The sequence below is a fragment of the Ostrinia nubilalis genome, chromosome 29, assembly GCF_963855985.1.
Source record: "Ostrinia nubilalis chromosome 29, ilOstNubi1.1, whole genome shotgun sequence".
Classification (NCBI taxonomy): domain Eukaryota; kingdom Metazoa; phylum Arthropoda; class Insecta; order Lepidoptera; family Crambidae; genus Ostrinia; species Ostrinia nubilalis.
This window is the reverse complement of record NC_087116.1, coordinates 3,616,819-3,644,044: the sequence shown is the minus strand read 5'-3', so window position 1 is coordinate 3,644,044 and position 27,226 is coordinate 3,616,819. Positions and strand designations below refer to the sequence as shown.

The 27,226-nt window shown below is 40.3% G+C and overlaps 1 protein-coding gene across 2 annotated transcripts in view; it reads left to right on the top strand.

Moving 5' to 3' along the window:
- LOC135085639 (proteoglycan 4-like) overlaps positions 1 to 27,226 on the top strand; it is a 75,955-nt gene that overhangs the window by 46,711 nt on the left and 2,018 nt on the right. Inside the window, exons 1-18 of one of the 2 annotated variants that reach the window (XM_063980413.1) lie at positions 3,515 to 3,610; positions 8,553 to 8,703; positions 8,999 to 9,107; positions 14,561 to 14,641; positions 15,838 to 15,982; positions 16,939 to 17,001; positions 17,827 to 17,910; positions 18,455 to 18,517; positions 19,542 to 19,658; positions 20,681 to 20,731; positions 21,758 to 21,856; positions 22,595 to 22,666; positions 23,518 to 23,604; positions 24,044 to 24,142; positions 24,603 to 24,659; positions 25,204 to 25,293; positions 26,147 to 26,224; positions 26,789 to 27,178. In XM_063980413.1, coding sequence (XP_063836483.1) covers positions 3,538 to 3,610; positions 8,553 to 8,703; positions 8,999 to 9,107; positions 14,561 to 14,641; positions 15,838 to 15,982; positions 16,939 to 17,001; positions 17,827 to 17,910; positions 18,455 to 18,517; positions 19,542 to 19,658; positions 20,681 to 20,731; positions 21,758 to 21,856; positions 22,595 to 22,666; positions 23,518 to 23,604; positions 24,044 to 24,142; positions 24,603 to 24,659; positions 25,204 to 25,293; positions 26,147 to 26,224; positions 26,789 to 27,178 — 1,909 coding nt within the window. In that variant the 5' untranslated portion in view covers positions 3,515 to 3,537. Of the gene's footprint in view, positions 1 to 3,514; positions 3,611 to 8,552; positions 8,704 to 8,998; positions 9,108 to 14,560; positions 14,642 to 15,837; positions 15,983 to 16,938; positions 17,002 to 17,826; positions 17,911 to 18,454; positions 18,518 to 19,541; positions 19,659 to 20,680; positions 20,732 to 21,757; positions 21,857 to 22,594; positions 22,667 to 23,517; positions 23,605 to 24,043; positions 24,143 to 24,602; positions 24,660 to 25,203; positions 25,294 to 26,146; positions 26,225 to 26,788; positions 27,179 to 27,226 lie in introns of those variants that run through there. The other variant, XM_063980412.1, reaches the window with a different exon arrangement.

Sequence of the window (27,226 nt, the reverse complement as noted above, 5' to 3'; positions counted from 1 at the left end):
TGTCAATGAGAGTACTGCTGTGATCTGTGTAGTGCGTCGGCTCCGATATCACCTGCTTCAGATTAAGGCTGTCAATGCACTGCATTAGCTCTCTGCACTTACTGTTACTCTTGTCTAGTAAGTTGATATTAAAGTCGCCGAGAAGCACCAATCCGTCACATTCTGCACAGGAGGCAATCGATTCAGCTATGGCGTCCAGGAATACACTAACGTCCTGCCATGGAGGTCTGTAGGCTGTGCCAACAATTATCTTTTTATTATTTAGATGTAAAGAGATCCACATCTGTTCAACAGTAGTCGGGGTGCCAGGATGAGGACATGCTCTTATGTATAAGCCCTTGCGCACATAAAACCCAACACCACCCCCGCGGCCCCCTCTCACTTGAACAGGTCTTGGAGTATGTTTGAGCCGATAACCTGACACTTTAGGTGCCCTATCTTCTTCCCCTACTCTGATCTTGATAATATTATAGCAAGTAAAGCCTAAAATCAATGTTTTCCATGAATAATTTTAAATAAAAAAAACATACGGGTCGAATTGAGAACCTCCTCCTTTTTTGAAGTCGGTTGAAAATGCACAACAAGTTCTCTTTAAGAGTTTATTATTTAATAAAAAAAATTAACACTTCTAATATTGTGCGGCTGGCATACATTTAGTATGGAGGCTGAAAACATTGAATTTTCGGATAGATCCAGGTAATTCTGTAACCTATTACTGATACCGTTTGAAAGAGCTCGTGAAGCACTTTCAGGATCAGTAACCAGTTTTTGGATATCTTGTATAGTTTAGAAATAATCGAGTGAGATCACTTATCGTTTCCACCCTGTATATTATCCACAGATAAATGAAAGATTCTTTATAACTTTCAGCTTTTGTATCGCTAAAACATAGTTTATTCCATACTACCGGTCGCCCGCGACTTTGTACGCGTGGATCCCGTTTTACCCCCTAAGGGTTGAATTTTGCAAAATCCCGTCTTATTGAACACCTAGCACATGTAGTTTCTGAGATTTCGTGATGAGTGAGTCAGTCAATAAGTGACCTTTCGCTTTTATAGATATAGAAGATTGTGTTCGCGGTACTCTACAATACATACTTAGGGCAGTAGAGTAGGATGGTAGAGAATGCCTTAAGGGTTAAGTTCGCCTTAAGAACTCCTTCAAGTGGCATTTAAGTTTAAATAAATAGTTCAATTTGAGAGTTCGATGATTTTGACGTTCGTAAATATTCATGAGGGGGAAGCCGTGAAATGCTAATAATGCTATCTATCAACATGATATCTAACGGGGGTAAAACGAGGTCCACGCGTACGAAGTCGCGGGCGGCCGCTAGTAATAAATAATAGTTCTTTTAGACAATTTCACAAAGCGCCCTTTAGCCACAAAGTAAGCAACGTTAAGGGTGCTAGCGGATATATTACTTATATTAACTTATGCCCGATTCGACCAAACTTTTATCCGAGAATAACTCCTGGTATAAGGCACATTGTCAGTATGGGAAATAATATGTCAAAACTGACGATTTATTCTGAGATTAATATTTAATCTTGTTTGGTCGAATCCACCCATAAGGATATTATATTTTTAAATACATACATACATATTATAAGGTAAAAGGAAATTTTATTTCATAATTTAGGGACGTCGAAATACATGTAATTGTTTTACAAGCTAGTCTATCATAAATGACAATATTTTATATCCTTTACTAACGTCAATAATATAATACAGGATAATTAAAGTGTTATCCTTCTATTATTAATTATATGACAATGCGGTAGGGTGACCAAGTAGTTCTATAATGTCGGGATAAAGTGGAAATAAGGGGCCGTCCATAAATTACGTCATCGATTTTTTCAGATTTTAGACCCCCCCCCCCTACAATCATCTTATCGTCATTTCTTAATGACCCCCCCCCCCCCCCTTCTCCCGAAATTGGCGTCATTACCAGTTTGACAAAATTAAAACATTGCAGATTTGAGAAAAATAGGGTATTATAATAATATGATTAAAACACTTGGTTATAGAATCACCTTTTATTATTTTTTTTGTATGTTTATTATGAGTTATTTTAGTATTGTACGCGCCTTAGCCGCCTCTCACATTTGCAGTCTCACTTACTAGGTGTGCTGGATGAAATTTATTTTTAGAAATAATCTTTTTGTACGTGAACAATAAACTATAAATAAATAAATAAGAATGACGTCAATTTCGAACCCCCCCCCCCCCCCTATCAATCATTTACCGTCATCCGCAGACCAACCCCCCCCCCCCTAATTTAGAATGACGTAATATATGGATGGCCCCTAAGCTGAAGTTAACATCGAATACGGAAGCACCTTGAAGCTAACTGCGCAACTCGCTGAATGCGACTCTCCCTCGCACTTACCCGTGTTTGTCCCGTCCGTACCAGAACGTCGATGTGACGTCACGGCTGCTAGGTGCGCAGTTAACTCAATCGACTTGTAACGATGATCTGGCGAGGTACTAGATGCGGGCAGCGCGGGAAATCTTTGGGGGAGACCTTTGTCCAACAGTGGACGTCATTTGGCTGAAAAGAACGAACAATAGATAAAAATAGTAGCAATAAAATAACCGGCCCTGTGCTGCACGGTGCCCGCATCCAGGCGCTACCCGCGACCTTCACCAGGTCCTCTGTCCACCTAGTGGGAGGCCTTCCCCTTACGTTTTCCAGCCTGTGGTTGCCACTGAGCCTATTGTAGTCTTGACTTACTTTGACTGAAGGTCCTATGTCCCCTAGATGGGAGATGGCGTCCACAACAGTCCTCCATCGCGTTCGGTCTTGGGCTTCGCGTTTGATCTCGCTCCAAATCTTGCCGATCTTCTTCGCCTCGTCTGCCACAGTGCGCCGCCAAGTTTGCTTGGGGCGACCACGTTTGCGTTTTCCTTAGGGGTTCCAATCCAGGCCTGCTTGGGGATGTGATCGGGATCCCTTCGGAGATGGCCGATCGAGTTCCACTTGCGGCGCTTGATCTGCTGGTCGATCGGAATTTCGTGGCAGCGTTCCTATAGCTCGTCGTTGGAGATTTTCTCTGGCCTGTATATGCTAAGAATTCGGCGAAGGCAGCGGTTGACGAAGACTCGCAGCTGGTGTGTGCTGCTAACCTTGGTGACCTTCCACGTTTCACACCTATTGTAGTCTGAAATCATATAATTACATATTTTAAACATAGGCGGGGCACATAGCTCGTAGAGACGATGGCCGTTGGGGCAGGAAAGTTCTCGAGTGGCGTCCACGGGCTGGAAGACGTAGCGTGGGCAGACCTCCTACTAGGTGGACCGACGATCTAGTAAAGGTCGCGGGAAGAGCCTGGATGCGGGCAGCGCAGGACCGTTCATTATGGAAAACCTTGGGGGAGGCCTTTGTCCAGCTGTGGACATCATTTGGCTGAAACGACGACGACGACGTATGTTGTAGCTGTCCCACCTCGATACGCCCATATGGTCGCCCTACTCCTCTTGTACTGTTTCTCATAGTAACATCCAACTCAGTACTCAGTGGTCGGTGCGGTGAAAATGTTACTGAAAGTGCCATTTATTTGGATAGGATACCTACTAATAGATAGATTTGTCTCATTCGCCTTCGCAGGTAAGTCTATTTATTTACTAGCTTTCCGCCCGCGGCTTCGCCCGCGTGGATTTTTTTCTGTCACAGAAAACCTTTATCGCGCGCGTCCCTGTTTCAAAAACCGGGATAAAAAACTATCCTATCTCCTTTCCCGGGACTCAAACTATGTCTATGCCAAACATTCAAATCGGTTCAGTAGTTTTGACGTGAAAGAGAGACAGACAGACAGAGTTACTTTCCCATTTATAATATTAGTATAGATCTAGCGGCCGCCCGCGTTTTCGTACTCTTGGATCCCGTTCTACCCCCTTAGGGGTTGAATTTTGCAAAATCCCGTCTTAGTGAGCACCTACGTTCTAAAAGGAAACCCCCATGCAAAATTTGAGACTACTAGCACTTGTAGTTTCTGAGCTTTCGTATGAGTGAGCCAGTCAGTGACCTTTCGCTTTTATTTAGACCTACTAAAACACCCGCAAGGCGGACAGATGACCTCATAAATGCTGCAAAGCGCTGGATGCAGGTCGCTGCAAACAAGCCAACCTGGAAATCATTGGGGGAGGCCTATGTTCAGCAGTGGACGTCCTTTGACTAAATGATGACAATGATGATGATGATGAAGAAATCAATAAGTTCTACTCTTTCCTTTGTAACAAAGAATTAAATATATTGTAGGAGTGTAATCTTCGGAAACACGAATGTGACATAATGCTTAATTCGAAACTTCGAACTCCTCTTATTCTTCTGTTTAAATCGTTGCGGGTCCATGACAGTTTAACTTTCCCCGGGAAAAGTTTGACCTTCACTGGTTGGGTTGTTGGCGGTCAAGCTGTAGGTCCTGGCTACACAGGAGTTGCAGCGGTGGGAACGAGAGGTGGGAATGGTCCCTTACATTTGTACTCCGCCCCACAGAACATCCCGGGTTCGATTCCCAGTGGGGGCAACATTTTCTGCTCGATTTGGTTAGTGGTAGCACTTGTTCAAGCCCACTTTGCTAGCCGCCATCTTACCCAAGTCTGTCGCCATAACAACAAATAACGATGTCGTGCATTGCATGCCCATTTAATTAATGCTACTGACAACGCCACTCTTGTAGCGGAGTTTTGGGCTGACGCTGTAAAGATTTGTTGTCAACACGACAAGAAGAAGAAGAAAATAGCCGATTCCTCGTGTTTGAGGATTCCGAATCATCAATATTATCATCAATCTGGTAGGGCCCAAAAGATAAGGAGACATGTAAAGTGCTTTATTTAAAAAAAGTGTTTTTTTTTTGTTTTTTTCTTGTTTTGATGTTCATAAGTGCCATAATATTGGTCTGAAATGAATAAAAATATGATTTAGATTTTTTTGATTTTGAATAAAGATTAACTAGGTATTTAAAAAAAACATAATTCTAATACCAACTATGGAAACTAAAATTATCATTAATCATTTATGACAACTTTAATAAATGTAATTAAATGTATTGTGGTTAATATTTCCCGATGACTAATGTATTTGAAAGATAATTAGTTACAAAGTTTACATAAATACTGTACTAAAAACCGCTCTAGTGTGAGGCCGTGTCTTTTAACGGGACTATTCCCACCTCTCGTTCCCACTTCCCATCGCTGCAACTCCTGTGTAGCCAGGATCTACAGCTTGACCGCCAATAACCCAACCAGTGAAGGCCAAGTTTGTCCCGGGGGAAAGTTAAACTGTCATTGGACCCGCAAAAAAATTAATCACTTTACTGTTTTTGGTAAATGATTATTTTTACTATACTATCTGAACCTGTAAAAATATTTTTGTGTTGGTTAACCCATTTCTCACGAATGGCTTTGACATCACCCTGCAGCCAATAGGGACGGAGCAGTAAAGAAAATTGTTGCAAAAACGCGAAATAATATTCAAACTTTTCTATTAATGTTCGTTTGCCTCCTACCACATAAAAAATTTAATCATCGGCATTCATTATTAATATTTACACCCTAGTTGAACTCTGGCTTAAATTATCATTTAGTATGGAAATGTCATTTTAATCCAAGGTTCATCCTAGGTGTAACTTTTTATTAATAAGGGGGTACAAGTCTAGGGCTGTTGATCAGTATAAAGATGTGGAAGTGTGCACAATGCACATTACACCGATTTGGTATCGGGCGATTCTTCATACAAATTAGAATCGAGCCCAACTATGGGCCAACTTAAATTCGGTGGTCTACGCCTAGACAGTGGCGGACTAACAGGGGGTCCATATTCGGTTGCATAAAAAATATTGTCATAATTTAAGAGTGCATAAAGTTTTTTGGCATACTCATCATTTCGCATAACGTTCATACAGAATAATTCATAAGGCATATTTTTTTTGCCATAACCACTTTTATTATAATAATATTTTAGTATATATTTTTTCTGTATACTCGTTTTTTTAATAACGATTTCTAGGCATAACATTTATTGGCATCTAAACCAATGCCATAAATATTATCATTCATAATACAGGGTGTTAGGTAAATGGGTATATGAGCCGACACTAGCCCATGTTAACATGGTCATATAAATGGTATGGTGAAGTCAGAAATTTGATATCTTCATTTTAATTATTTCATTTTTCATACAAATCGGATTTTATAAAATTTATTTTTTATGAAGATTAAAAAAATTAAAATGATGATATCAAATTTCTGACTTCACCATACCATTTATATGCCCATGTTAACATGGGCTAGTGTTGGCTCATATACCCATTTACCTAACACCCTGTATACAAAATACCATAATTTTAACAAATATGACATATAAAAATGTTATAAGTTAACAAATATAAATAGACAAGCAAGCATGCAAACAAGCATGCAAGCAAGCAGCAAGCATGCAATCAAACAGCAAGCATGCAAGCAAACTGCAAGGAAGCATGTAAGCATGCATGCAAGCAAGGATGCAAACAAGCAAGCAGCAAGCAAGCAGCAAGCAAGCAGCAAGCAAGCAGCAAGCAAGCAGCAAGCAAGCAGCAAGCAAGCAGCAAGCAAGCAGCAAGCAAGCAGCAAGCAAGCAGCAAGCAAGCAGCAAGCAAGCAGCAAGCAAGCAGCAAGCAAGCAGCAAGCAAGCAGCAAGCAAGCAGCAAGCAAGCAGCAAGCAAGCATGCAAGCAAGCATGCAAGCAAGCAGCAAGCAGCAAGCAGCAAGCACGCAAGCATGCAAGCAAGCAGCAAGCAAGCATGCAAGCAAGCAGCAAGGAAGCATGCATGCAAGCATGCAAGCAAGCAAGCATGCAAGCAAGCATGCAAGCAAGCATTAGGATTGCCTTATCTCCGGCGCTGCGGGAAGTGCGGTCCTTCCGCTCTGGCGTAACATATATCCGGCAGCCGTGCGAGCTGGAGCGGCTGAGGCTGGTCGCCGAAGGCGACCAGCAAGCCGAAGCTGCGGAAGCGAGCATGGCATGCATTAGGATTGCCTTATCTCCGGCTTTTAAATTACACTCTAGTATAGGGCAGACTAGTACCACGTGGAAGAGACCACGGCCAGTCGGGATCTACATAATTTCAGACCAGGCAAGCTTAATGTTGTAAAAGAAATGTGGACTGTATAATATGTGCGTTATAATAGATAAGAGGGATTTAAGATCAAACAGAATGTAGTTTCACGAGCTTAAGTTTTCTAAGAAACAGGTCAAAAATTAAGAACAAAAATGACAATGATACAGAGAATTTAGTTTTTGCAAATCTATAGGCCGAAAGAGTATAAAGGTGGAAGGAGGATCGTTCGCAACATCACAAATACATAATTATTTACTCTTCAATGTTGGTTGCTCTTATAGACAATATTTATGACTTTAAATGTTATAAATAATTAAATTATGTTTATAGTATTTTATTAAAAACAAACTTTATGTATATAAAAATTATGTTCTTTACATTTATGATTATTTAAATTATGGTATTGAAAATTAGAGAAAGTTATTATTATGCCTAAGAAACCATTATGCATTTAGAAAACTATGCATATCAAAGTTTATGCGAAAAAACTTTATGCAAATACTGTTATACCAAACTAAATTATGATGAAAAATGTTATGAGTCTAAGAGGGCACCCACTAACAGGCGGGCCCCCGGTCTTTGGGGGGCCCCAAACGCCTCAGTACCTCATGAGTGACTACCTACTAACCATGAATCAGCGTGACATGGCATGTCAGAACAAGGAGCTTAGATCAGAATTAATACGCCATTTTTTTAAAGCTAGGGGGCCTCAGTTAAGTAGTTAATTCGCCCCGGGCCTCTAACGGGCTTAGTCCGCCAAATCCGGCTAATGGACAAGTTTCGTGATGTTGAAAACATTAGATTTCACTGAATGGGATTAAAATATAGACCAAAACTAATAAGCCGGTGAAAATATTTTTTAAATCCATCAAGGAATGGCTGAGAAATTAATTACCTATTTAAATTACCTCCACATTTTCGCGTGGAACTTAAAAATAGGCGGTGCCGTTTTTAAATATGGTAAGGCTTGGATATGTCAAAAAAGGTTACACAACTTTACTAAGAAAGAATCTTGAAGGACCCTGGCTGAAAAAAAAACTAGTAGAAAAATTAGAACCTAATAGATTAAAAAAAATTTGATCTGTCAACAGCACTGGCTGGACCAGGAGGTCTAGACAAAGTGCAAATTATAATCGCAAACCAGTCGATAAGTGGTCGAAAAGCCCCTTTTTTGTATGGAGTTTTGACGGATTCGATTTTCGATTCGATCAAAAAGTGCGTTTTGTCTAGGGGGGCAGGGCTGATTACTGTTTGTACTTCGAATGACTGTCGTGACTACTTCGAATCAAAATAGCGCGAATTTTGTTATGCGCAACCCTAAAGCTGTAACTTTTGTATTTGTAGAGATATTTTCATGATTCTTTCACAATTATTATTCGTTTTATTAAAATTAAAAATTTGGAAACTTGTCCATTATGATTGCAGTTAACAGCTTGTTTTATTATTTTTCAGGAACATCCACCATACAACTTAACATGAGTCATGAGCTATGTAATGTGACTGCATCTAGAGAACGAACCATCAGTAATAATACCGTTGTCATAGACTTGGGAGACGATATGCGTCTTGAATTTATTAGTCGACATTACATGAATCGTATAATGTAAGATTTACCTACTAAACATAATAAATAATAATATACTGACATTTATGACGTTGCTCTGAAGTCTTGCTCACGTTTGACGTTAGAAACCCCCCCCCCCCCCCCGTGCCGGGTCTATAGCTCAGGCTCGGACTGAGTTAAATGCTAATCCTATAGGTAACTTATTTATTTATTTAATAACAATCTTAGCTGTAACATTACAGGTTACCCCAATGCGATAGAGCAGAATAATTAGTACATATTTTAATATAGTAATTAAAATTGCTTGCTATAACATAAAACTAATACATTTCAGATGCAACGTGAGTCACCCTTCGAACACCCCTTTTGACTTCAAAGTTAAAGAAATCGATCCAAAGCTGAATCCCGATAACCATAAGACGAAACTTGAACATATAGTTATTGTAAGTATTTAAGACCTAAGCACACTTACCAACCCGGTAACGGATCGTAACCGTATCAACTCGAGGCGGTCAGTATTCTTTGTATTAAACTCCGTACTGCAACGCACTCTTATCCGCACCGTAACGTAAACGCCTCGCCTCGCGGTTGTTAGCGTGACGAAAGGCGATACGGTGTTGATCCCTTTCCGGGTTGATAAATGTGCTATGAACTTTAATTCATACTAATTAACGTAAATGCGCCTATTACCGCCAGATTAAGCTTCGGATAAACGTTAGAAAATTAGATATAAGACGTGGTGATAGAAAAGACATTTTAATTTATTTATAACAATGATGGTATAATCTTTGAATTCAAGTAGTAACAATGAGTATTCAATCACACAATAATTAATAAATAGCAATTTAATCTGAAAAAGCAGTTGTTTCTATTACCGACCTATAGACGAGGTGTGTTTCTATTAACGTTTTTTCTGTTTCTATTACCGACCGCTAAGAATATTGCTCTTCAATTGGATATATTCCAAGAGGCACGGGTTCGATTCCTACTATACCCACTTGATTTTTTCAAGTTAAATTTGTTTTGCTTTTAGTTTTAGTTATTTGTTTTTTTTTTTTAAGTTATTATTTTTTTATTATTAAAAGAGAAAAGGCACGCTTGTCGAAAATAAATAAATAATCAAGCAAAAATAGTAGAATAATAAATTCCTCTATTATACTTGATTACGCAGAACCCGGTATACTAGTGAGTAGTGGGGGTCATTATTTAAACTATATTTGAGTTTTAATAAAAAATAATTTTCATTTAATATTTTATTGTTATTTTTAATTTGACTATAATTTTAAATTAGTTTTTGACCTATGTTTTTTGATTTTAATTGTGTGTAATTGTGTATTTTAATTTAAACTATGGACAATTGGAAACTGTCTGTATAATTATTTTAAATATTTTTTTTATTATTCAAAAGATCTGAAAAAGTTACGAGTACATAATAGTTGTGATAATGCATGATTGGTTTGGTGTCATGTCATAAATGCACAGTAGATAAATCAAACAGTACGGAAGCTTCATACAAACGCTCGAAATCAGACTCACGCACACAGACGCACGCTTTACACGAGCTCTAAGCGAACCTCGCAGTCCATCCGTCGCGGGTGTCGCGCGCGTTGGGTTTTTAATAATAATTTTATTGCATCCACTGTCCGCTGTATTTTTAAAAACATGCCACGAGTGTATTGGTATTGCGTAGTATACGGCTTCTTTAACTCGGCATCTTCAAAACTAGAACTTTCATTTATTAAACTTCCTAATAATTCTGAATGGTAAAAATGATTAAATATTACTTTTTAAATTACAACTGATTTTATAATAGTTATTTTTAAATTACGTAATTACGCTTCTTAATAATTTGTGTGTTCTATTTGATAAAGTAATTTGCTCAGCGCGCTTTTGTACTAAGTGATGAATTGTACCTAATTTAATATTTTTTTAACTACTTAGTCAAAAATTTATTAAATTACGTATTTGATAATTAAATAACCTAAATAAAAGTTTTAATAAATAAGTAGGTAAGTAAAAACCTTATCCCATCAAAAACAATACTTGTCAAAAAAACCAAGTCTCGCAACTCAGTTGTTCTACGGTAAAAAGTTGTGAGATCCATGTAATACCAAGTCCAGGCCAGGAAATCTTTAACGTTTTACATAAATTATTGACTTGGCCATCGCGCTAAATAATTTAATTTACACGTGTTTTCATGCGATGGCCAAGTCAATATATTTATGTAAAACTTTAAAGATTTCCTGGCCTGGACTTGGTATTACATGGATCTCACAACTTTTTACCGTAGAACAACTGAGTTGCGAGACTTGGTTTTTTTGACAAGTATTGTTTTTGATGGGATCTCATTTCTTTTTGTATTTTGTAGACAGCAGTTATGTATATAGAAAACTGGACTGAAATTGAAAAATTTTACTCGACTTGGCGGTTGCACTACCGTACCCCAAATCTCATTTCTTTTTGTAGTTTGTAGACAGCAGTTATGTATCTAGAAAACTGGACCGAAATTGAAAAATTTTACTCGACTTGGCGGTTGCACTACCGTGCCCCCAAATATTTTAGTTTTTCCTTGATTCATACCCCAAACACTACTTATATTCCAAATTTGAAGCTTCTAGGTCTGCTAGAAGTGCCTTAGAGTTTTGATGATCGGTGAGTCAGTGAGTCAGTGAGTCAGTGAGTCAGTGAGTGACAAAATTAAGTAACTTTGACCCGTTATAATTCTTAAACTACTGGTTCAAATTGAATGAAATTTTAAATATACCGTGTCTTTACAATGCCTGCATAGCTAATGAAAATTCAGCCTTCTGGTTTTATCCACAACGAAGTTACAGGCGGTCGAAAATGGCCTGAATTGCTTCGAGAAAAGGATGGTACGGCCGTGCCGCTTTTTTGCTCGACTTGGTGGGGGCACTGCCGTGCCCCCAGATTAAATATATAAAGATTAAGTGACAACCCTAACACTCAGTTGAAGTGTAGGTATTTAACTCGACGAAAGGGCTTAGTTTCCGTACTGCTTTAGCTCATATATTTACTGTGATAAATGTTAGTTATATACAAAATACAGGCTTATAAGTCTTCGTAGGTGGCGTTATAGTTATGAGGCGGTAATAGAATTAAGTATAAATATTACTTTATTCTATTAGCGACCGTAAAAAAAAACAGTAACCAGCTAAAATATCTACTTTAAAGAGACGTAATCAGTGAAGTATCATTTTTATTAGGTTTATTTTATATCAAATAGGTACTAATTAGAATTTAACAGGTTTTTATAAAATCTATTGTCATACATTATTAGAGATATTCCTTAATGTTCATTGCAGTTTTATGCCAAAACTATGACAATTAACGTATGGCGTTAATTGATTTAATTATGTGAAATATTCTTATGAATCGATCAAGACAACAAAATGGAGGTTAAATGCGTAATTAAAGATATAAATACTAAAACAAAAAACTTTATCAAAATTCTAACAACGCCATGGGTCGTTATTAGGAACAAAATTATGAAAAGTGTTTCTATTACCGCCCTTATTTAAAATTGGGTCCATATTCGGTTGCATAAAAAATATTGTCATAATTTAAGAGTGCATATAAATTTTTTTGGCATACTCATCATTTCGCATAACGTTCATACAGATTAAATCATAAGGCATATTTTTTTTGCCATAACCACTTTTATTATAATAATATTTTAGTATATATTTTTTTTGTATTCTTGTTTTTTTAATAACGATTTCTAGGCATAACATTTATTGGCATCTAAACCAAAGCCATAAATATTACCTTTCATAATATACAAAATACCATAATTTCAACAAATATGAAATATAAAAATGTTATACATATAAAATATAAGTAACATATATAAATAGACAAGCAAGCATGCAATCAAACAGCAAGCATGCAAGCAAGCTGCAAGGAAGCATGTAAGCATGCATGCAAGCAAGGATGCAAACAAGCAAGCCTGCAAGCAAGCAGCAAGCATGCAAGCAAGCAGCAAGCAAGCATGCAAGCAAGCAGCAAGCACGCAAGCATGCAAGCAAGCAGCAAGCAAGCAGCAAGCAAGCAGCAAGCAAGCAGCAAGCAAGCATGCAAGCAAGCAAGCAAGCATGCAAGCAAGCATTAGGATTGCCTTATCTCCGGCGCTGCGGGAAGTGCGGTCCTTCCGCTCTGGCGTAACATATACCCGGCATGCCATGCTCATGTTACAGCGAGCGAGGACCGCACTCCCTCCGCGCCTCCGGCTTTTAAATTACACTCTAGTATAAGGCAGACTAGTACCACGTGGAAGAGACCACGGCCAGTCGGGATCTACATAATTCTAGACCAGGCAAACTTAATGTTGTAAAAAAAATGTGGACTGTATAATATGTGCGTTATAAAAGATAAGAGGGATTCGAGATCAAACAGAATGTATTTTCACGAGCTTAAGTTTTCTAAGAGACAGGTAAAAAATTAAGAACAAAAATGACAATGACACAGAGAATTTAGTTTTTACAAATCTATAGGCCGAAAGAGTATAAAGGTGGAAGGAGGATTGTTCGCAACATCACAAATACATAATTATTTAATCATCAATGTTGGTTGCTCTTATAGACAATATTTATGACTTTAAATGTTATAAATAATTACATTATGTTTATCGTATTTTATTAAAAACAAACTTTAGGAATATAAAAATTATGTTTTTTACATTTATGATTTTTTAAATTATGGTATTGAAAATTAGAGAAAGTTATTATTATGCCTATGAAACCATTATGCATTTAGAAAACTATGCATATCAAAGTTTATTCGAAAAAACTTTATGCAAATACTGTTATACCAAACTAAATTATGATGAAAAATGTTATGCGTCTGAGAGGGCACCCTTTAAAATTGTATTTAAGCCACAAAAATACAGCGAGAGGGCTATATTGAGGGTTTATTAAGGAAACTAAAGTACGAATTAATATTGTTATGCAAAAACATGTTGGTATACTAATTTTGAATGTGTTAAAATCGCTAATTAATAACAAGGTGCACCTTAAGTAGCTGGGAGCGCGTCAGTATGAAAAGTGCGTCCGTTGCGGGCGCGTCCCATTTAATGTCAAATAACTCCGTTTACTGGTTATTTACGAATACAAACTTTAATCGTTTTGATAGTCAATAAACATATCTAGATATTTTTTAGGTAACGTGTTTTCTGGAACCTGTTATTATGTCTTTTATGAAAGAAAGAAAAATAGGGCGGTAATAGGATACAAATTTTGGGGGGTCGTTAATAGGCGCACTTACGTTATTTATTATTGTATAATTATAGTTTTAGGAAGACCAGGGTCTACATAATTTGAATATTATGGCAAAACCCTCCAGTATAGAGAGGCTTTAGGCGAATTATTGTAGAAAATATTTCTTTTAAAACAAGCTCATTTACGTACCTATACGTCAATACCAGAGTAAATACAAATGAGTAGGTCATCTTGTGTGCGTGCGCGCCGCATACGTATTGGCGCGCTCACATACAAACCGCGCTCGGGCGTTTCTATGAAGATGACCTACTCATTTGTATTTACCTACTCTGATTACGGTTAGCACTCCGCTAAACTGATAACATTGTGGGAGGACTGTTCATCAGTGAACGTCCTGTGGTTGGTCAATATTTTCCTATGGAACCACTTGTATCTTTGGCTCTGTTTCTTCGACAGTGGGAAGTATACTGGACATGGTTGGAGAGCGTCACTCTCACTTGGCAATGTCCAGTATAATGGACATAGGTTTGTCAGGAAACTGAAATAGGTAGATTTTTTTGGGTATTTTTTCTAGAGTCCTACACAAGCTAAAAACTGAAATCTGTAACCGTTTTACAAAAATTAATAAAAATTTCGTCGAATGAAGGGTTTATTAATTTTAGACAATTAAGAATGAGCAAGCGGCGGAAATGGAAAGCAAACAAGAAAACAACGGTACCTTGAAATATTTATATGCAATGAAGGTCAGTAGAATAAATAATAAATATACTATTTTTAATAGTCCATGCAAATAAAGGAATTTTGACTTTGACTTTGAATAGTATGAGCTTATTATAAAAATAAAACTAAAATATGCTGTGATACCAATTTCTTCAACACCCTGTACATATCGTGCGCCTCAACGCATCGTGTGCTTTGGCTCTAAATCGTGACAGGCACGGATTTAGGGGGAGGGGGTGAACCGGGGCACCCCAGGGGCCAAAAAAAGGGGGCGCTTAGAAACAATCGTAGATCCGTGGCTGTCTGGGTATCTTTGGACAGAATCTCTGTAAAAGCAAAAGGTCCCTGACTGACTCCCTCGCTCATTACGAAATCTCAGAAACTACAAGTGCTAGGTGCCTGGATGCGAGCGGCGCAGGACCGGTCTTTGTGTAAATCCTTGGGGGAGGCCTTTGTCCAGCAGTGGACGTCTTTCGGCTGAAACGAACGAACGAACAAGTGCTAGATTCTCAAATTTTGCATGCGGGTTCTATTTAGAACGTTGGTGCTCACTAAGACGAGATTTTGCAAAATTCAACCCCTAAGGAGGTAAAACGGGGTCGCGGGCGGCCGCTAGTACATAATAGTAGCAACTAAAAGCTTTTAATTTACGTTTTGGAACATTACATTTTGTTGAGTTACATAGCCAATAATATGATGTATAGGTCTACCGCTTCACCGCCATCGCCTGAGGTATGGGACGGCACGGGAGGGTGACATTGACATTTATGACGTGACAGAGCATATTCTGAAGATCTGAAGTCTCGCTGGCGTTTGACGTTACAAAAATACCCTCCAGCCGATCACCTCAGGCACTGACTGAGTTAGCTAGACCTGTAGCTAGTCAAGTCTAAAGCAGGGTACTCATCTAGCCGTGTAGCATGTAATGTATCAGATACTGTATCAAGTGAGTACATAGGCACGAGTCCGCTGCGAGCTGCTCCCGCGTGGTTCGCAGGGAGATCGCAGCGACCCGCCGACTGGCGGTATCACTGCGAGCACAAAGGAGGATTCAGGAGCTCGCAGCCAGATACGCGATGACCGTGGACGAGCCGTACTCACTTGAAGGTTGGTTACGTTACATGCTACGTTACGTGCTACGTGGCAGGTGAGTACCCTGCCTAATTTTCGCGTACCTGAGTCTACAATAAATAAAGTTATTTCATTTGATTTGTTTTAGGAAAACGTAACCAAGACATATGACGGGAACTGGTCTTGCGAGATACTCACTTTAAGAGACAACCAAGATGTCTCACACATAGTGATAGTCGATAACAGCACGTATAGACAAACTTTCTGCCGTGCGAGAGTACACATACAAACACGTAAGTACCCGCGACTTTAAGCTCATAAAGCCTGGTCCGTGAGCACGTAGAATTTTGTCCAATGACCCCTAGCTACCCATCCTTATCGCTCGCGCGTAATTATATTGCTGTCGCGACTGTGCGACTGGCACCCGCAGTGAGTGTGCGAGACTTATCAACTCGGAAAGGGATCAACAACACCGTATCAATCGCGATCGTTACGGTGCGGATCGTGTGCGTTGTATGGAGTTTCATACAAAATACTGACCGCCTCGACTTGATATGGTTACGATCCCTTTCCGGGTTGATAAATGTGCTATGTCCTTTATAGTCCCTAAAGTAGATAGTTTTCACTACAACCCGCTTGAGTTAATTGCGCACCTCGCTGGAATGCGACTGTCCCTCGCACTCACCTCCCCGCGTTCGCCCTGTCCCGTCCCGACCAGAGAGTCGATGTCACGTCACGGCTGCCAGTTGTGCAGTTAACTCGACCGGGTTGTAATGCCATTTTAGGTGTGAATATTTGTTTTTCTCTAATTTATACAGGGTCAAGTTGCAACCATTGGCGTCATTTTAAAACAAGACTATTCATTCCCTAAATAAGAGACTTTTGACCTGAATAATCATCCCAGAACCTAGATACGCCAATGGACAGACCTAAATCAACGCGAGCGAAGCCGCGGGCAAAAGCTAGTCCCAACTAATATTATAATCCCAACTAATATTATAAATGCGAAAGTAACTCTGTCTGTCTGTCTGTCTGTTACGCTTTCCCGCTTAAACCTCGCAACCGAATTTGATGAAATTTGGCATAGAGATAGTTTGAGTCCCGGGAAAGAACATAGGATAGTTTTTATCCCGGTTTTTGAAACAGGGACGCGCGCGATAAAGTTTTTCTGTGACAGACAAAATTCCACGCGGGCGAAGCCGCGGGCGGAAAGCTAGTACCTAATAAAATGACAAAAATCTACTTTCAGCACCACCGGAGCCAGTAACTCCTAATACAAAGGAGGATGAAAAAGAGGAAAAATTCCCTGATAGTAAGTAAAATAATGTTATCAACTATGTATACCTAACCGCCTCTGTGGTCTAGTGGTAAGAAGGCCACCTGCTTCAGACGCAGAGGTCCCGGGTTCGAATCCCAGCGGGGGCAGATTTTTTCTGTTCGGTTTGGTTGGTGGTAGAGCTTGTTCCAAGTCCGCCTGGCTAGCTACCGCCATCTTACCTAAGTCTGTCGCCATAACAAAAATGTCAACAGCATTGTTGTGTTCCGGCAGTTAGAGGTATAATAGCCAGATCCTCTGTGGTTGAGGATTCCGGGTGAAGCTCGCTTCCACCTTCGGCCTGATCATCACTTACCACCAGGTGAGATACAGACAGGCCAAACGTCAGCGAGACTTCAAATGTACTTCAGATTTGTATACTCTGTAACGTCATAAGTAAATGTCACCGCTCCCGTGCCGGTCCCATACCTCAGGCACCAGGCACTGACTGAATTGAGGACGTAGCAGACTTATCAACTCGGAAAGGGATCAACACCCGTATCGTTTTTCGCGAGCTGTTAACGCCTACCGCGCGCTGTCAACCGCGAGGCGAGGCGTTTACGTTACGGTGCGGATAATGCGTTGCAGTATGGAGTTTGATACAAAGAATACTGACCGCCTCGAGTTGATACGGTTACGATCCCTTTCCGGGTTGATAACTCTGCTATGACCCTTAAGCGCTACCAACTGGTTCTGGAAATCATCGGGGGAGGCCTGTGTTCAACAGGAGACGTAATATGGCTGAAATGATGATGATACTATAGTGCTAAGTGACCTGATGATGATGATTTTGATGATGAATGATCTTTTTGTTGCTTTCAGTGTACATATACATAATCGTCGGGGTCGTGGTTGCCGTTATAATCATAACGCAAACAGCTGTAATACTTTATTTGAAGGGTAAAGGTAATTTTATTGTTTATTTATTTGATCACCAACAAGATTTGTAGAACATTGTAGCATTCACAAGAAAAACTTACAAAAACGACACTTGTTAAATGCAAACTTGAAGGTGAAAACAACATGCATTAAACGCAAACAAGTAATTCTCTTGGCTTCTTTTCTGATTCAATCACGCAGGGAAACTCCGAGATAACCCGCTTCATCGCCCTTTGGGTGACCTTGAGCCTTCTTATGAGGCCCATAGTGAGCGACCACGTTTCAGATTCATATACCATTACTGGCATCACACACTGGTCAAAGACTTTTGTTAAGCCTTGATCACTCGTACCGAGCAAACGGGCGAGACAGTGCTCTCGGCCGAGTACTCGGTGTGTACGAACATTACACCGAGTGCTCGGTCGAGCACTCGAGTATGTGACTCGCTCACCCAATTGTCTCGACCGAATAAACATTTTACTGTCTCGCCCGTTTAATCGGTACGTGTGATCAAGGCTTTAGAGACACTGCAACTTTTGAAGTTATTAACTCTTTCATATTGTAATTTCAGCAAAAAGAACTGCCAGACTGGAGAGCTTGTCCCTCAGGGCCCAGGATCAGGACGATAGCTCAAGTAAGTAACAAAAATTACTATGAGGCCTCACAGTGCGCGTGGACGCACAGGGTCACACACGAATATTTTTTAACGCTCTCACTAGTGAGGACGTTTGGTGTAAACACACTAAGCCCACAGAGCGTTATTCAAAGCTGATGATCGCTGTGCGTTCGATTTGCTTCTTCACTCAAGCAAGCATCGTTTGTGAATACGGGCGTAATACTTACTACTAAAAGCACAAGCATATTTTAGCTTTTCATGAGGGAATAACGGACCTTTTCCCAAAATTTATGAGTTTTTTTTCCCAAATATTTTTGCGAAGATAGTGGCGCCAACTAAGGGCTGAGTGTGAGTTTTCATCAAAAGCGCTCACAATGAGTCAAAAAATGTCATTTAATGTATGATGGATTGTACAGCGCCCCTAGCGGGAAACGTTCAAAAACTAAAATTTGATGTAGTAAACTCGCACTCAGCCCACTGGTGAGCGCTGAAGCGGTAGAAGGAATATCGCATTTGTACTTACCATGGTGCCACTGTAGCCCCAACGTTGAGGTATTCTAATAAACTTTTGATTTGATTAATAGGGTCTGATCTCTGATCTGATGATGGAGGTGTCCATATTTTTTTAAGAATATTAATAATTTGTATTTACAAATTGCTAAATCCGGTTAACCCCTCGCTCTGCGGGAAACTAAATATGCTTATGTTACGAGAGGGTACACCACAATAGCAGAGTAAATACAAATGAGTAGGTCATCTTCATAGAAACGCACCGAGCGCGGTTTGTATGCGAGCGCGCCAATACGTATGCGGAGCGCACGTACACACTGACAAAATTTAGCGTGGATTAGTAGGGTGTTGCGCCGATTTGTATTTACTCTGACAATAGTCGAGCGGCGCCGGTGGGGTTCGAACCCGCATTCCCCGGATCAGGAGTCGGCTAGTCCGACCCCTTCACCGTTCGGCTATCGTGGCTTCATAAAATGTAGCATAAATAAAATATTGTTTTAAATGTGTTTTATATTATTTTTTACATTCACAGAAAGATACAGCAGTTCTCCTGGCGTGAAAATATCCGCATTTTCTAGAATAATGAAAAGGAAATCAAATAGAGATGACAACAACATCTATGAGACGCTTGAAGAAGTAAGAAACGCGGGTAAGTAATAAAAGTCATAGTACAGCTATGGGATGGCATAAATTAAATTAAATAAATTGCTACACATATTTTATAATACACACAACACTCACATCACAACACAACACACTAATTCACTCAATACACCACTCATAACACAACACACAAATTCACTCAATACACCACAAACACACTAAACTAAGGATGTAATGTTAATACTTTTGGAAAAGTGGTAACCTCCTACTAAAGTCTGGTCGCCGAGCACGTAGAATTTTATCCAATGACCCCAAGCTACCTATCCTTATCGCTCGCACACTCACTGCTGCCGCCCGTCGCAGTCGCGACAGCAATATAATTACGCGCGAGCGATAAGGATGGGTAGCTAGGGGTCATTGGACAAAATTCTACGTGCCCGGCGACCAGACTATACAGGTATACAGGTATTCTTATACTTAAAATAATGGTTACCAAAATACTTTGTAAATGAAGTTTTTTTATAAAATAAAACATTCATTTTCATAGCTGACCATATCAACTCGGAAAGGGATCAACACCGTACCGCCTTTTGCGAGCTGTCACCGCCTTTTGCGAGCTGTCACCGCCTTTTGCGAGCTGTCATCGCCTTTCGCACGCGTTGAATTATGGAATTTCAAACAAAGAATACTGACCGCCTCGAGTTGATACGGTTACAATCCCTTTCCGGGTTGATAAATGTGCTACGGCCTTAAAGTAGGTGAAGGTGTCAGACTGGCCGACTCGAGATCCGAGGAACGCTGGTTCGAACCCCGCCGCTGGACTATTGTGGTGTACCCACTTGCTTGTGCAATACAAATTACTTTTAAACAATACAATGTGTGATTCTGCACACTTACTTAATAAAAAAAAATATTTTCAGAAAAAACAGTCCATATTTTGTTAGTAACAAAAGCTTAGAATTTTATGCTAGCAAAATAGTGTAGTTAAAAGAATTATTAATGAAAGATCCAACATTTTTTAAATATTTAATTCTAGAAATAATATTGATATCAAAACGTATTTTTTAGGCGACGAAACTCCACCGGTGCCACCCATTAACACGATTCCTACTTTAAAACGTAAGTACAAAAAACTTACACTAATAACCCGTTGAGTTAACTGGGCACCTGGCAGCCGTGACGTCACATCGACGCTCTGGTCACGGTAATACTATCTATACAGTATTCCAACTCGGCCATATTTTTCAAATAAATGTCATCAGTCGCGCGGTACGTCACAGTATGACAACATGCGATAGGGCTGCCCACCTACAGTACCCAGTTTAATTACATCTGCCTAGAATTTAGAAAAAATAGAATTTCTATCTAGTTTTGTGATTGTATTTTTTTATTTAGTTAGACAAACAAAATACTTTGTGAATGGAATAGGTTAAATATGTGTGTTGTTTTGTGATTAGTAGATTTAATTTATTTATAACTACTTAAATAATTTTGAAACTTTAATAATCATAATGATCTGTGACGTTAATTTCGGGCGAGCGAAGTCTTGGGCAAAAGCTGGTTTAATACAATATAATTTTTATTTCAAATCAAACTGACTGAAAATGAAAATTTGACTAGTTTTTGACCAATTTGACCGTAAATGACTGTCAGTCAAATTCAATCAGTTTTGTTATTTTTAACACTTGGCTACCGACGTTCATTCGGCACATTCGCGACATCCCCGACTTTTGCATACCGAGCGCATACCGAGATTTGAATTTCGAAAGAAAATTCTCGTTTCGTCTGTTTATATGAAGTTACAATACTATTACCGTGCTCTGGTACGGACGGGGCGAACGCGAGGTGTGCGGGGTGAGTGGGAGGGAGGGAGTGTCGCATTCCAGCTAGGAGCAGGCAGTTAGCTCGATCGGGTTGTACAGGATGAGATTTTAATCGTTGGCATCCTTTTAAAATAAGACTATTTAAACGTAGTGTATTCCCCAAATATGAGACAAATCCAATGCCTTATTAAAATGTAAATAATAAATATCTTTATTGATGTATTATTTATCATACCCTCATTAAATTGTGCTTTTAAAAATAATCATTTTTTCTTTATTGCTAAGTATTAAACTTGTAAAAAATGTACGATAACTTCAACAGGGAACCGAAGCTTCCAGAACCGATCTGATTCTGATGCTAAAGAGTCTCCAAGGTCTCTGCCGAGGACCAAAGATCGGCCTACGTTGAATCGAATATCAGGTAAACAATAGTCATTGTGTACTATTGACTATTGACTGTTGACTATTGACTGTTGACTATTGACTGTTGACTATTGACTGTTGACTATTGACTGTTGACTATTGACTGTTGACTATTGACTGTTGACTATTGACTGTTGACTATTGAATGTTGACTATTGACTGTTGACTATTGGCTTTTGACCATTGACTATAGACTATTTACTTTTGACTGTTGACTATTGACTATTGATTATTGACTGTTGAATATTGAGTCTTGACTATTGGCTTTTGACCATTGACTATTTACTTTTGACTGTTGACTATTGACTCTATTGACTATTAACCATTGTCTACTGACTATTAATTGACTAAAGACTTCCACAACGGGCCAACTCTGGGCCTGCATCTCACCTGATGGAAAGTGATGATCTGATCAGTCAAGGTGGAAGCGAGCTTCACCCGGAATCCTCACTTGTTCCCAACGAGTCATACCCAAACGAGTAACATTGTTACTGTCTTGTATCTTTCAGTTCATTTCTTTTACTCAGGCTGGTTTTTTTTTTTGTTTTAATACAGAAATTTCATCACCATCATCATTTCAGCCATAGGACGTCCACTGCTGAACATGGGCCTCCCCCAATGATTTCCACAAAGGCCGGTTGGTAGCGGCCTGCTTCCAGCGCCTTCCTTTATGAGGTCGTCGGTCCACCTTGTGGGTGGGTGTGGAAAGAAATTTAATTTGAATGAATTGTTACAGAAAGGGAAACCAGTCCTGAGCCGAACATCAGTAAAAGACCGCCTCTGCCGCTGCCAATTCATTCTCACGAAGGTATGTTTTAGGGTTCCTTAGGAAATTGTGTTTTGAACCTTGTCTTGTAGGGTGCCATATGGACATATAACACGGTCAAGCTAACTGCGCACCTGGCAGCCGTGACGTCACATCGACGCTCTAATAACGGATGAGGGATGTGTGCGGGTGTGCGAGGGACAGTCGCATTCCAGCGAGGTGCGCAGTTGGCTCAATCGGGTTATACAGTCGGTTTATGGAATAAGCATTAAAACTGGTGGGACAGTTGAGATTGGAAAAACAGAAACATTTTTAGGGTTCCATAGCTAACGGATAAAAACGGGACCCTAATAACAAACGTCACAAGTCTGTCAAACTCCCAGATCACAGAAACTAAAGGGAGATGTGACAAGGGGGCGTGGCCGTGTCGCAGCAATATGCCCAAAAACAGAACACATTGCTCGTGAATGCAATGATGACAGCAGCGACGTCATAATGTAAACAGTTGACATTGCTTGCGTAGTTATAGATTATTCGAACGTTGAGTACTGTGTGCTTACCATAGGTTTACGTTACGTGTGCTCGCTAGCGACTGCGTAAAAAAATGACATTAATCTTATGACATATTGTGCAGCGCCCCTAGCGGCTACTTTCAAGAAACAAAATCTTCATAGAGATTTTTGACGTACTCTCTAGCGAGCACACCTAACGTAAACTCATGGTAGGTACACTGATACCGCAGTGCATAATGAGCACATACATTTTGATTACTTTGTGTGTGTAAATTTCTAATACAACACCGAGTTCATTGCGCATTAGTTGGCATCTCTCTATATCTCTATGGTCAAACCATACAAAAAACACCTGATAATGATAATAATGAATGATTCCAGCTGATCCTTCTGCGCACCACCAAGACAGGACATCTTCGTACGACGACTCGGGGTCATTGGTGGGAAGCCTGAAAAGGTTTAGAGGAGGTATGTATTTCATTAGATGGACCGACGATCTGGTAAAGGTCGCGGCTGGCGGCGCAGGACCGGTCGTTGCTGAAATCCTTGGGGAAGGCCTTTGTCCAGCAGTGGACGTCATTTGGCCGAAGCCTCAGATCATGTTCTATGATGGCCGAAGCGTACGAACGAACCCTGTTGATTAGTTATCCGCCTGTACCAGAAGGAGCGTTATGTATTTTTAAATGTTATTTTAATTTATAAGGATGTACTAAGTATGACGACATCATAAAGGTAATACGGCGCTGGACGCAGGTCGCTATCAACCGGTCAATATGGAAATCATTGGAGGAGGCCTATGTTCAGCAGTGGACGTCCTATGTTCAGCAGTGGACGTCCTATGGCTAAAATTATTATGATGAAGGAAGGATGTACTTGCATCAAATAAGCATGTTTTTCTTTCTTTCAGAGAGAGGCGCTTCTCCGGCACACTTGTCCAAAACTCCGCTGCAACCAATCGAAGAAGCCTCTCAATTTAAAAACAGCACTCTCACCAGACCTAGAGCTGGTGAGTTTTATTTCCTTTTACTAAGACATATACTGCACATCATCATCATGTCTCGAAGACGGACAGTTAGTGCGACAAGGTTATTGTCATCATCATCATCAACAGCCCTTTACAGTCCACTGCTGGACTATGAGCCTCCTCTACTATAGTGGAAGGTTTTGCCATAATCTCCATGCTTGGCAGGCGGGTTGGAGATCGCTGTTTAAAAGATTGATGTTTTTCAGAGAGCGCTGCTGCCCGTTCTCTGTAGGTATGTGTAGTCCCTAAGTCACCTCTTACGACACCCGCGGGAAGAGTAGGGGTTGGTGACAAATGTATACCTACTTGCCGTCATCATCACACGGCTTAGGTTATTGTATGTGCTTGTGTTACGAGTGGGCTAATCACAATAGTATAGTGGCGGCGAGGTACCAAATATACATTTTGAATATTTAATGTAAATGCTTTATTTATTCTCCAGGTATCGGCCAAGCATCAGTGACCTCTGAACTGAACAACATCTTGAAGATGAGGAAAGGTGAGTTAGTTTCATCAACTTTGAATCAATAGAAAGCTACAAGTACCATATAACCCTTAGGGCAATCTTAGACGATACAATTAAGATTTTTAATTTAAACGTGTCCAGTGACTTATGAAAAATATCAAAGAAGACGTAGTGTGGGCAGGCCTCCCACTAGGTGGACCGACTATCTGAAGATCACTAGAATCACGCGAATGCGGACAGCGCAAGATCGGTCGTTGTGGAAAATTAAATCTTCTTTGGGAGACCTTTGTCCAACCATAAACGCCATTTGGCTGACATGAAAGAACGAACTAAAGGTTCAATCAAACCAACGTGATCACACGCTATCAGCCGGCGTGCAGCGATGGAAATCAGACTTGGGTACAGCCAAACCAACGCGATCACATGCGATCAGCCGGCGTGCAGCGATGGCGACCAATGCATCTGGTCGCGTTGGTTTGACTGAACCTTAAACCAAGAGTTTGAAGTAGACACGAAAGATTCAATGACAAATGAAGGTATAAAAACTGTATTTTCTACTGTCAGATATATTTTCCAGCATCTGTGGGGGTCCCAAAGAATTACAATCCACCGCCGCCTCCTAAGAAACACTCAATCCCATCTCGTATAAGGAAACAGTACTTCGGAGGTAATTGGGTAATTGCATGGATTGTACCCGACTATGGCTCGACAGGGTAACTGCATGGATTGTACCCGACTATGGCTGGACAGGGTAAAGTTACAACCCATTCGATTTAACTGCGCACCTGGCGGCCGTGACGTCACTTCGACGCTCTGGTACGGACGGGGCGAACGGGGGGAGGCGTGCGGGTGAGTGCGAGGGAGAGTCGCATTCCAGCGAGGTGCGCAGTTACCTCAATCGGGTTGTACCCTTGTGGCAAGTCGTGGTAAAAAATGAGCATTGAATTGAGCATTCACCGAAGCATGAAAAATACAATGTTCTTACTCAAATGTCATCTACATGGTGGAACGCATGAAAAATAATACTGGTTGTACTTAAAAATAATGTTATTATTGTTATACGCACGATTCTGCACGATTTTTACCTGAATGACTATGGCATGTTAAGATTAAATGGTGAAATTAATTAATCACTAACAAAAAGCATGAATTACTAAGAAACACTCATAAATTAATATGTAGGTCCTTTTCTGTATATAATATAACTGGCCATTTAAATGATGGAAGAAACTCAGTCACTTTTGTCACATCCTCTTGATCCTATCATGGTCTTTCCTAAGAACTGGCATTTAGGCCGGGTTCACAAAATCCTTTCAAAGATAAATAAGCATTTTCTATGAAAATTTTAAAATTTCATGGACCCGGTGGGAAATAAAAACAACAGAAACCTTTGGAAATAGCCCAACAAAACTACATCTAGGACTTTAAATAATTAAAGGAAAGAAAAACATGTCCAGTCCTATACTAGGTACGACACTACGAGTGAATTAAGTATTCTAAAACTTAAAATCTCCTTTCAGCTGCAGACAATTCGCATCAGCCTGAGCAGAAACCATTCGTAGCAGAAGCACCAAACCCGCTGCCCACTGGAAAGTCAGGTACCTACCTACTTATCACTACTCATCATCATCATCATCATCTTTTCAGCCATAGGACGTCCACTGCTGAACATAGGCCTCCCCCAATGATTTCCACAATAGCCGGTTGGTAGCGGGCAGGGGCCTGCATCCAGTGCCTTCCCGCTACCTTTATGAGGTCTTCACCTTATGGGTGGACGTCCTACGCTGCGCTTTCCGGTAGGTGGCCTCCACTCCAGAGCCTTGCTGCCCCATCGGCCGTCAGTTCTGCGTACTATATTATGTGCCCTGCCCATTGCCACTTCAGCATACTAATCCGTTGGGCTATGTCAGCACAGTTATCACTACTATCATCACCAAAAGCTCAAAACGCTCAAAGTTGCAACGTGCTATGAAAAGGGCTAGTGTGTCTTTACGAGATCGAGTCAGAAATGAGGAGATCCGTAAACGAACTAAAGTCGCTGACATAGCCCGATGGATTAGCAAGCTAAATTGACCAAAGAATGAGCGCAAGCCATGTGTGTGCATAAAGAATTTTCACCGCAAGGATAATCACCTAATTTAACTCTCAACTTGTCTTTACAGCTATTCTGCTAGGCCTGGCACCGGGCCCTGCTCCCAGACAGCGGCTGAAGCCAGCCCCTCTCAACCCTCCCAAAACCCCTAACCCAGTGAAACCGGCACCAAAAATCCCTAACCCACCATCAAAACCAGTAGCATCTGGTTACAAGCCACCCAATCCGCCTCTAAAACCTTTATCAGAAAGGGCTACATCCCCTAAACCAGCTACGGCTCAAAAGCGACTGACAAATGCACCAGTTAAATCCTTCGCGCCAGGGAAGCCAATACCTGTGCTTCCTAAGACAGCTCCTACAACGATAGGGGCTCCAGGAACTCTCAAACCGGTCGCCCATGTGCCTCCTGTGAAACCTTTAAAGGCACAAAATCCGCAGCCCCCCAAGTTTGAGAATCCAGGTAAGGTATCTGCTAAAAAATTCTTCCTTCTATTACCTACTAGTCTGA